We start from the raw sequence: 11,847 nt of genomic DNA, 5'->3' as shown, positions 1-11,847 counted from the left end.
ACGTGGGATCCGAACCCTCGGCAGGAGCGCCACCGCACTCCCAAGTGGCACACTGTAGCAGTGCGCCACCGGGCCGGCCCTATTCATCAAATATTTACTAAGTATATGCTGAAAGGCACTTTATTTATTGCTGGGAACACAAAGACAGTAAGCTGCAGCCCCTGCCTGCTACTAAGGACGTGTTAACAGATAAATTACGTGAGCTGTAGAAACAAATTGTTTAGGGCAGAATATCAGTGAGCACTTGCTTTAGTCACTTTCTCTGGCTATAGCCAATTTCTTAAACAATGCGATTGTAAAGCTACAGCAATAGCTACATGACTAGCCAGTTGTCAGGTAGAGGCAATAGCTACACTAATTGTATGGCTAGGCATTTCATAACTAAAGCCAAAACATTTCATTATTTTAGTCACACTAAATTTCCATTTATACTGTCAGAGCTAGGGCTCAGACCTTTCAAACCCATTGTACAGACTGGGTCACCAGACCCCTCACACACAGGTCCACGTTAGGTAACTGGGAAAGATCCTGGGAGCCACTGGCAGATGACACGACCTCAGTCCTCAGCAGCAGTAGCAGCAGCAGAAGCAGTGGGGCGGTGGCCTCTTGGGGCATCTCGGGGGCACTGGCAGCAACAGCCTCCGGCAGCAGTGGCAGCCTCCCCGTGGCCCCCCGGGGACATCCCAGGGGCAGGGGGGCCCTGTAGATTATAACCACTCATCCTTTATACTTAAGTCATAACCCAGGACACACCTGGGTGCACATGCACACTAACATTAGACCATAACCAAGGAACACCTGGGCACACATGCCTATTTACATCAAATGCTCGACAAGATTCTGAACATCTGACAGGCCCTGACCGTTTTCCTTCACTCTCCCTACAGCAATGGCCTGATTTATTTTATTTTTTTGAGTATCGAGTAAGGAAAAGTTAGAATAGGATTGTTCGGATTTTGACCTATAGCAAAAATGATTTAAGAGGCTATGTTGTGGCCAAATTTTCCTTGAAATATTTTTTATTAAACAATTGAATCCAGGGTGGTGCCTACCAAGTGTTTCCAGGGCCAGCATTTTAGTAAGGATATGAGAGATGAGTTAGAGACCATGAGCACAGACTCCCTTTTAAGAAGCTGAGCGATGAAAGGAATAGAAATAACCTGCTTAAGAAACGAGGCCAAAGGAAACCTTTGTGTTTTAGGATAGAGGAAGCTTGAGAACACTTGCAGTTTAGGGGAGGAATTAAGAAGAGGAACAAACTAAAGACACAGAGAAGAGAAGAGGTAATTAATGAGGCAAGACCTCAGTGAGGCTGTAGGGAAATTGACAAGTACACACAGGTCAGGGTTAGTATTGGAGAAGAGAAAGGACACCTGATTTTCTGAACTAGGAGAAAAGGAAGTTAAGAATTGGTGCTGCCATGGGTAAGCCTAGAAATGAGGCAGAGGGTGCTGAAGGATGGCCTCCATCTTCTAGGTGAATTATGAGGGCTCACCATTTGCTGACAGCGTGTGGGCTAGGGGATTTTTTATTTGCTTTGATTATTATTGGAAAATTATTGAGAAGAAAATCAAGATCACCTGTAATCCCACTGGGCTGACTTTGGACCCATATGAAACTAATACCGGTAGCATCACCACATTTCTTGAAACCCCTATTTACCTTGGATTGGTCAGGATCACAGAAATCCAGAAGGGTGTCACAGACATGATAACCTAGGGACTTCAGATCCTCAATGGTAAAGTGAGTGTCTCTTTTACTGCCTGGAAAAAAATCCATAAACATTTATTATTTAATCGTAATGACTGAATGCAAATCTAATTTATGAATATCTTTTTAAAAATATCACCTCTGATTCTAATTTTTTTTTTCTTTTTTGGCAGCTGGCCAATATGGGAATCCAAACGCTTGACCCTGGTGTTACAAGGCTGTACTCTAACCAACCTAGTTAACCGGCCAGCCCCCAACACCTCTGATTCTACAATATTATGCTTCTGGACAGGGTAGCTCTCCCAGTTATAGTTTGGTTCAGAAGAATCTTTGACAAGGAAAAAATTAGGATCATGATGGCTACAGTTACTGAGGTTTTACTTTGTGGTAGACACTATGGCAGAATATGAACTATCTCATTAAGTAGTACCTATAATGCAGGTACTATTATTATTGCCAGTTAAAGGAAAAAGAGGTTCAAAAAGGTTAAGTAATTTACCCAGGATCACACAGCTTGTAGATGGAGCTGAAAATCAAGCCCATATCTTCCTTTTTTTTTTTTTCCTTTTTTTTTGTCTTTTTTTGTGTCCGGCAACAGATCGCAACCCTCAGTGTCGCGCCCGTACTGGACCGGGACCAGCAACGGGATCGCAACCCTCAGCGCTGCACCCGCACCTCGCTCAGCCAGTGAGCGGGAACTGGTCTGTATGTGGGATCCGAACCCTCGGCGGGAGCGCTACTGTGCTCCCAAGCGGCGCACTGTAGTAGTGCGCCACTGGGCCGGCCCTGGCCCATATCTTCCTGATTCCAGATCCTTGGCAACCACTATGCTATACTGTCCCGTGAAATATTATATTTCACATTCATATTTTGGGTACTCAAATTTAGCATAAGGTCAGACAAGGAAATTCTCTAGATCGGTTATCTTCCCAACTTTCAAAAGCAGATACCTCCCCACATACTTTGCCTGGCTACCTCTTGCCATGCTGGCCTATGATATACAAAGGAGAGCTTACCGAGGGTGGATCCACCGAAGGTAGACTCCATGGTGTAGCTGTTCAGTATTCCCATCCGCCACATCACAACTCGCCCTGTTCCTTCTTTGCACTTTTGAACCTTAAAATTACAACTATGAAAAGAGAACTAAAGAGAAATCCAAATTCTCTGTTAATCATAATCCAGCAGATGTACAATGTCTAAGATTCATTAATGGGGTACAAGAATGGTTCCCTCGGGGTCTATATACTATTTCCTAAAGTATGTTCCATAAAATACTAATTCTGAGGATGTTACTATGTATTGGACGAGAAAAAGCAAATTCTGTGGTCATGTTAGTCAAGGAGGTGAAGAGTTAACAAAATTAAACTGGCTTCCTCTGCAGGACCTCTCAGAGCATTTACTATGCTATTGTGGACTCTGATCCTCCAAAAGGAAGGGAGTATATTTGTATTTTGTTTCCCAAATTTATTTGCCCATGAACCCTTCCTTCTTCCCCTCTCATCACTCCCCCAAGGAGCATTTTGCAGGACTAGCGTTCTAGAACATCTGTTTGGCAATGCTGGCTTACTTTGTCATTCAAGGTACTAGCCAGCCTTTCTAAGACTTATTTTCTGCCACTCCCCAACCTGAATCCTTGGATCTAGTTGGGTTTACCCTCTATATATGATTCGTGTATTCCCTGCCCCATAATCTCTGCACGGAACTCTCTCTCTTCCTTACGCTAATCTTATCACCTGGAGTTCAATATCCAGCATTGCCTTTTATGACCACCCCAGTCCTTTTTCCTCACCTGGAGTTTGTAACACATAGTCACACACTGCATAATAACATTTTGGTAAATGATGGACCGCATTTACAATGGTGGTCCTGTAAGATTATAATGGAGCTAAAAAAATTCCTATTGCATATTAGCATTGTAGCTCAATGCATTACTCATTTGTTTGTGGTGATGCTGGTATAAACAAACCAGCAAAATATATTGAAGAGGAGTGCAACTAATGGCCAGTGTAGATAACAGGAAAATTCACTGCTGTTCCCTTTCATAATACACTTTTACACAATGACAAAATTGCCTAAGGATGCATTTCTCAGAATCATTGAGCGAAGCATGACTGTACGCTTGGCACCTATTTCTACCTATCCTATCCTGCTGAAAAGGTTTTACATTTGGAAGGTATCTCACTATCCAGTGATTTTTAAATTGTGCTCTGGAATCCTGGGGTTCTAGTGAGGAGCCTCAGGGCATTCCTGCCTCAAGGACTAAATGAGGCAGAGGGGGGACCTCACCGCTTCAATTAGTGCAGTTCTGCTTTTAATTGTTTTAGACACTGTGTTCTGAATATGTTTTCATCTGAAGAAAGAAAAGAAGGAGGGAGGAAGAAAAGCTTCCTTTTTTTTTTTAACAGATAAGTGTAGCAGATAAAAGATATTTGTCTCATACATCTTAATGGTAGAAAGTTTGCACTATCATTTAAATATCTTTCTAAATCCAACCTACTTTCTTCTTTCTCATGACACCTACATTTTGTAGATATATTTATGATATGAAAAACCACCTTCTAAACCAATACAGATTATCTGTATATGCCCAAGTGTCGCAGAGCTGTTAGCCAACTATTAAAAACTTTTAAGTTGTTTTTATTAGCTCTTTAAAATCTTAGTTATTTGTGATTTTGTATTACATGACCTTTTCTGTGGAGACTCATATGACATTGGCATTTTGCTCGTCCTTCAATCTCTTCTTCCACTGCTAACCACAGGATTAAAAGAGATAGATAACTCTACCCACTAAGAGTTTCAACTACAGATAACATGATCTTATATACAGAAAAACCTAATGACTTCACCAAAAAACACTTAGAAATGATAAATTCAGTAAGGTTACAGGATACAAAATCAACATACAAAAACCATTAGCATTTCTATACACCAACAATAAACCAGCTGAAAAAGAAATCAAGAAAGGAATCTCGGGCCGGCCCGGTGGCGCACTGCTACAGTGTGCCGTTTGGGAGTGCGGCGGCACTCCCGCCGAGGGTTCGGATCCCACATACAGACCGGTTCCCGCTCACTGGCTGAGCGAGGTGCGGGCGCAGCACCGAGGGTTGTGATCCCGTTGCCGGTCCCGGTCCGGTGTGGGCGCGACACTGAGGGTTGCGATCCGTTGCCGGACACGAAAAAAGACAAAAAGGAAAAAAAAAAAGAAAGGAATCTCATTTACAATAGCTACAAAATAAAATAAAATACCTAGGAACGAATTTAACCAAGGAAGTAAAAGATCTCTATAACGAAAACTGTAAAACACTGATCAAAGAATTAAAGAGGACATACAAAAATGGAAAGATATCCCATGTTCATGGATTGGAAGAATTAATATTGTTAAAATGACCATACTACCCAAAGCAATAGACAGATTCAATGCTATCCCTATCAAAGTATCAATAACATTCTTCACAGAAATAGTAAAAACAATCCTAAAATTCACATGGAACCACAAAAGACCCCAAATAGCCAAAGCAATCTTGAACAAAAGGAACAAAGTTGGAGGCATCACACTACCTTGACTTCAAAATATACTACAAAGCTATAGTAACCAAAACAGCATGGTACTAGCATAAAAACAGACATTTGTACCAATGGAACAGAATAGAGAATCCAGAAATAAATCCATGTATATTTACAGCCAATTGATTTTTGACAAAGGTGTCAAAAACATACATTGGAGAAAGGACAGTGGTAGAGTTTGGATGTGTTGTCCCTGCCAAAACTCACGTGGAAATCTGATCCCCAATATGGCGGTGTTGAGAGCTGTTTGAGTCATGGGGGCAGATCCCTCTGAATGGATTAATGCTCTCCCTGGGGGAGGAGTAGGTATTCTGTTATAGCAACCCAAAACAGACTAAAACAGACAGTTTCTTCAATAAATGGTGCTGGGAAAACTGGTTATCCATATGCAGAAGAGTGGAACTAGACCCCTATCTCTCACCCTATAAAAAAACAACTCAAAATGTATTAAAGTCTTAAATGTTAGAAACTATAAAACTACCAGAAGAAAAATTGGGGAAACACTTCAAGATATTGGTCTGGGCACAAATTATATGAAGAAGACTACTAAACCACAGGTAACAAAAGCAAAAATAGACAAATTGGTCTACATCAGACTAAAAAGCTTCTGCATAGTAAAGGAAACAATCAACAGAATGAAGAGGCAACCTGCAGAATGGGAGAAAATATTTGTAAACTATTCCTCTGACAAGGGATTAATATCCAGAATATACAAGGAACTCAAACAACTCAATAGCAAAAAAACCAAACAGATTAAAAAATAGGCAAATGATCTGAATAGACATTTCTCAAAAGACATACAAATGGCCAACAGGTATGTGAAAAAATGCTCAACATCACTAATCATGCAAATCAAAACCACAATGAAGGGCAAGCCCGTGACTCACTTGGGAGAGTGCGGTGCTGATAACACCAAGGCCACGGGTTCGGATCCCTATATAGGGATGATTGGTTAAGCTCATTGGGGAGAGCGTGGTGCTGACAACACCAAATCAAGGGTTAAGATCCCCTTACTCGTCATCTTTTTTAAAAAAAAAAAAGAAAAAGAAATTTTCATCACCCCAGAAAGAAGCACAGTACTCATTTGCAGTCACTCCCCATTCCACCCTCCCTGAGCTAGCCCCAGGCAATCAGTAAACTGCTTTCTGTCTCTATAGATTTGCCTATTCTGAACATTTCGTATAATGGAATCATACAATATGTGACTTTTTGTGTCTGACTTCTTTCACTTTGAATAATGTCCTCAAGGTTCATCTGCGTCCTAGTGTATCAGTACTTAAATCTTTTTTTGGCTGGTTAACATTCCCTTCTGTGGATATACCACATTTTATTTATCTGCTCACTGGTTGATGGACACAGAGCAATTCTTAAACCCACACCTTTCTAAATTCTTGATAATAAATAAAAAGAGATACAAAGTGCCATATAAAACACTACATAACAGGAAGCAGCAGGTACCCTTGTCTCTCAGTCAATGGACAGAAAACTACCTTATGTACTTACCTTATCTGGTGCATTTTTGCTTAACATTAAAGGAAAGACTCGCTCACGAAGCCAGTACTTTCGATCGTTGTTATTACAGCCATACACGAAGATATTATTCTTACGGCTGTGGCCGTGGAAATCACAATACAAGAGAACCTCTCTTTCTTCAAGAAGTCTATTGATGGGGACAAACAAAGGACTCAGTGGACATCCAAATGCATGCAAATCATCAAGGATCATTTAGAGTCTCTTCCTTAAGTATGGCTTCCCCTCCTAAAAAAATCTCAACTCAAATAGCCTTCAATGGACCCTCCCATCCCCATCCTCAGGCATTGCTGAAACCGTGTTACCCATGTTACCAGCATCCTTTGCTCCTGCCAGAGGGACTTGAAATGGAAAAGTTCTGATGTGGAAAGTGGCTGTGGGTAAGACATGTGTAAGCAGATGAGGAAGAGGAGAAAACCTATAGAAATAAATCCCACTCTGCTGCAGACTTGTGAAAAGAGGGAGGGAAGCAGAGAGGCTGCAGGTGCCGGAAAGAAAAAGAACCAAAGAACTGGATCCCCATACCAGCCTCCTGCCAAAAACAAAAACAAAAACATAAAAACAAAGAAAGCCCTGGTTCCTGACTTTCCAGGGCCAGTTCCCACAAGAATCAATTCTTCTTTTTCTCCTGATTACACAGGACACCTATTCCAACCTTCCAAACATGTTCACTTTCTCCATGATGATGATGGTAGGATGAGGAGGATAATAACAATAATGCTACACATTTATAATGTGCTGGGTGCTATGCTAAATAGATCACATGAATGATCTCATTTAATCCTCACAGTAACCACCCAAGGCAGGTATTATTAGCCCAGTCTACAGATGAAAAAGCTGAAGCTCAGGAGGTTAGATCACTTGGCCAAATTCATAGAACCAGCCAGTAGTAGAACCAGGTTTCAAATCCAGGCCTGTCTGACTCCCAAACACATGCTCTTAGGCACTCTGCTTACCAGCCCAACACTACTCCCAACTGTACACACAGGTATGGTTATAAGGTTTGCATTCACAAATTTTTATACTCTGTATTTTTATTTCCAGTGGAATGAAAGCTCCTTAAGGTGGGTGCTATTACATTATAGCTTTTAACTGCCTTTACGCAGGCTTGAAAAATGCTGATTATTTTTTCTTCATGAGACGCAATAGAAGATCATAATAAGGAACTCAGACTCCGGAGCCAGAGAGCCTATGTTAAAACATCTATTCTGTCACTCAACAGCTGTATGATCTTGGGCAAATTACTTAACCTTTCTGGTTCTCAGTTTCCTCATCAGATACAACAATGGATATAGATTGTGCTTATCTCATAGGGTTAATGTGAAGATTAAATGGGTCATATGTGTAAAGCACTGAAAATAGTGCCTATCACTTCATACATAAGTGCTGCCTAATTGTTAGCTACTATTATTATCATCACACTAGTCTCATCATGCATACCTATGAACTCCCCTGACCTCAGACCTTTTCCATTCAATTGTTTCACTTATAAGTGAAATAACTCTAGCTGAAACATTGCATGTTCAGTTTCAACCCAAAGATAAGACATGATTTAAAAGTCTGAAAATTAACAAACCCACCTGACTGCAAAAAGAATAGTGAAGACTGCCTCCACAGCTATACCAGATTCCTATAACAGCAGAAGAGACCTCATGCCCCATCAGGTATGTGGTGCTAGTGCTAATAGCATTCCCAGAAAGATCAACAGATAAAAGGTCTCACCTTTTGATCATGTTCCTGGTGTACCAAATGCAAGGGAAAGACTCCTTCAGAATGGTTTTATAATGCCTGTTCAAGTCCCTTCCTGACAATGAACACCGATAATTCCCCACAATCACGCCATCTGGATTTAACATGGGAATCACCTTGAAAACAAAGATATCTCTGAGGAGCTGGGCATCTGGGGAGTCACTAAGGATGAAGTCCAGAAAGCCTTTCATAATCCAGGAGCTATTACTTTCTCCGGGGTGTACTCTGGCACTCAAGACCACGGCTTTCTTGGCAGCTGCCTCTTGAGGGGTCTGGGATGGGTTGGTGATGGTGAGCAGGTAGACAGTATTTCCTGCTAGGCTTCTGCATAAAGTTCGGAGCTTACAGAACCTAGACTGGGTGGGGTTTTTTGCCACTGACAGGAGGTAGCACTGCAAATCAGTGTAAGTATATGGGTAGAAATGTGCAAAGAAGCAAGTGTCCTGGTCATGTGGAAACTGAATGGTCCATGTGAGACAGTAGAAAGGCTGATGCCCGTTATCTGTGTTGTTCTTAAAGTACTTGATTTCATTTCCTTCTCTCCTCCAGCCAATGTTGTGGGTGCTAGCGTCCAATTGAGAGTACATGAGTGGCTTCATCCCTATAGTATAAAGGCTCTTGGGTTTTAGCAAGTTGACAATGGTGAAGCGATAGGTGGCATCTTTTCTGGTGTTTTGAACACGAAAATAAAACCACTGAGTGTGTTTGTTTGTGTAGAGGTCAGTTCGCAAGGTAAGTTCATAATCATAGGTGTCTCTGTAATGAAAAAACAGAAAAACAACTCTGTAACCTCACACCCCCCTCAAAAACCAAATCTGGGAAAATATTGTTTTCCCCTGGAAAAACAGATCTATTACAACGTAAAAGCTTGCAACATCAAACATTTATTTTCGAATTTACCTAGTTCTCCAATTCACATGTTAGATGAGCAGGGCCTTGGGGAAGGAAATTTGTTTAGGGTGAGGAAGAGTGAGTCTCAAAACTCACCACTGCAAGAAATTCTATGCACTTCTTGGTATCTTTCTAGAGTGCTCAGTAGCAGTTTCTAACCAATGCAGTACATTTCTCTGAAACATACTAAAAAGTAGCAAAGCCAGAGCCCTCTGTTGGCTATTAGCATGACCATCCTAGAGAAAACCGTGTGAACGAGACCCTTAAGCCTCAGTGTTGTTTTTATCTCTGGTGATTCATTGTTTGGAGATGAGGAGTACCTACGGAATGCACGCATTTTGTTTAAAATAAGCAGAACTAACTCGCAGAGAACGAAATAGCAAAAAACATATGTTGGTTAGAGCGCAAACAGCAAAAAAACATATGTTGGTTAGAGCGCAGTGTTATAACACCAAGGTCAAGGGTTTGGATCCCTGCACAGACCAGCTGTACCCCCAGCCCACCCCCCAAAAAACACGAAAAGATGTTCACCTATATGTGTAATTAAAGAAATGCAAATTAAAATAAGGTATCATTTCCCCCTCTATCTGATCAGCATTACAGAACTGGGAAATTCATACACTGCTGATTGGAACTGAAATCCCGTTGGAGGGCAATTTGGCAATAACTAGCAATACTTAAAGTGTTCAAACATTTTGACTCAGCAATTTTATTCCTAGACTTCATCCCCTAAAACCACAATACTTAAAAATATAATGCATAAGGGTATTAATTCTGTTAGTCACTGAACAAAAATTTCCTTTTTTTTTTTTTTTTAATAAAGATGACCGGTAAGGGGATCTTAACCCTTGACTTAGTGTTGTCAGCACCACGCTCAGCCAGTGAGCGCACCGGCCATCCCTATATAGGATCCGAACCCGCAGCCTCAGCACTATCAGCACTGCACTCTCCCGAGTGAGCCACGGGACCAGCCCGTCAATTTTTATTTTTAAAAATATATAATTTGTGTATGTTACACACACAGAGAAACAAATTAAGGCAGATACACCAAACTGTTAATAGCTGCTGCATCTGGGAGGTATAATTATTGGGCTTTTTATGTTATGTATTTTTACTAATACAAATTTTTAGTGAGCACTCAGTTCTTTTAGAAGCAGAAGAAACAATTTAGATAATGTTTTATTGCAGGAAAAAAATGAGTCATAATTACCCCATTCTTCTTCATCCTCATAACCATTTCCCATCACCTCTCTCTCTTTTGCAAACACTCCTGATTCCTAATATCATTCCTGAAGACACTTCTCAGTCACTGCGATCATCATTCCTTTGGGAAATTTCTCATGTTACTCACACTCTGACAGCTTTTTGCAGATTTCCACTCTCAAACCTTGATTCAAACAGTAGAGCATTATCTTCTGGTCCTTGCAACGTGACAGCAAGTTCCTTGATAACTCCTCGTTTGCCTCCTACTCTGGAAATGGTAAAATAGGCACCTTCTGTGGGAACTGCAGATAAAACAGACATATTTAAGCCAGGTTCCACTCAGAATACACTCATTCAGCAAATATTTACTGAGCCCCTCTTGTGGTCAGCACTATTTTAGGTTAACAACCACGAACATTAAAATTTTCAATTGTCCTTGCTGAGAATGATTTTCAACAATGTATATCTTTGAAATCCTTTACGTGGTTTAGAGCACATCCTTTTGCTTCATAGCTAACCTTGGCATCTCAGATACTGCTTGTATTTATCTAAACCCTCATTTAAAAGGATGTTGGAAGAAAATGATATTCTAAATGTTTGAAATTGAGTGGAGTAAGACACAATGCTATTTCAACTACTTTTTTTTAAAAAAGATGACTGGTAAGTGGATCTTAACCCTTGACTTGGTGTTGTCAGCACCACGCTCTCCAGCACCATGCTCTCCCAAGTGAGCTAACCAGCCATCCCTATATAGGGATCTGAACCCGTGGCCTTGGTGTTATCGGCACCACATTCTCCCAAGTGAGCCACGGGCTGGCCCTATTTCAACTACTTTTATGGAGGATCTGAAAACATTTGCATTCTTGCTCTAAGAATGCAACTATTAAAAGAAATATAAACAGTACCTATTCATTAATTAAAAAAAGATAAAGGGGAAAACAAAAAATAAAAAATAAATTACACTCTATATAATTTTTTGATATGTCCTCCCAGATTTAAATAAAACAAAAATATAAGTTTGATAAGAATTGGCATGGGTGAATTTGCTTAAGAAGGGAATCAAAATATCATACTTAGGGCCGGCCCGGTGGCGCACTGCTACAGTGCGCCGCTTGGGAGCGCGACGGCGCTCCCGCCGAGGGTTTGGATCCCACATACAGACCGGCCGCTCACTGGCTGAGCGAGGTGCGGGCGCAACGC

At 41.0% G+C, this 11,847-nt stretch overlaps 1 protein-coding gene across 4 annotated transcripts in view; it reads right to left on the bottom strand.

The window, feature by feature from the left end:
• AGBL2 (ATP/GTP binding protein-like 2) overlaps positions 1-11,847 on the bottom strand; it is a 50,184-nt gene that overhangs the window by 20,252 nt on the left and 18,085 nt on the right. For all 4 annotated transcript variants that reach the window (XM_008574043.1, XM_008574042.1, XM_008574044.1 and 1 more), the window contains 5 exons: positions 10,796-10,949; positions 8,527-9,309; positions 6,778-6,934; positions 2,727-2,853; positions 1,663-1,763 (listed from right to left, as the gene is read on the bottom strand). In XM_008574043.1, coding sequence (XP_008572265.1) covers positions 1,663-1,763; positions 2,727-2,853; positions 6,778-6,934; positions 8,527-9,309; positions 10,796-10,949 — 1,322 coding nt within the window. The remainder of the gene's footprint in view (positions 1-1,662; positions 1,764-2,726; positions 2,854-6,777; positions 6,935-8,526; positions 9,310-10,795; positions 10,950-11,847) is intronic.

The sequence above is a fragment of the Galeopterus variegatus genome, unplaced genomic scaffold, assembly GCF_000696425.1.
Source record: "Galeopterus variegatus unplaced genomic scaffold, G_variegatus-3.0.2 Scaffold990, whole genome shotgun sequence".
Taxonomy (NCBI): Eukaryota; Metazoa; Chordata; class Mammalia; order Dermoptera; family Cynocephalidae; genus Galeopterus; species Galeopterus variegatus.
This window is presented reverse-complemented; position numbering and strand designations above follow the sequence as displayed.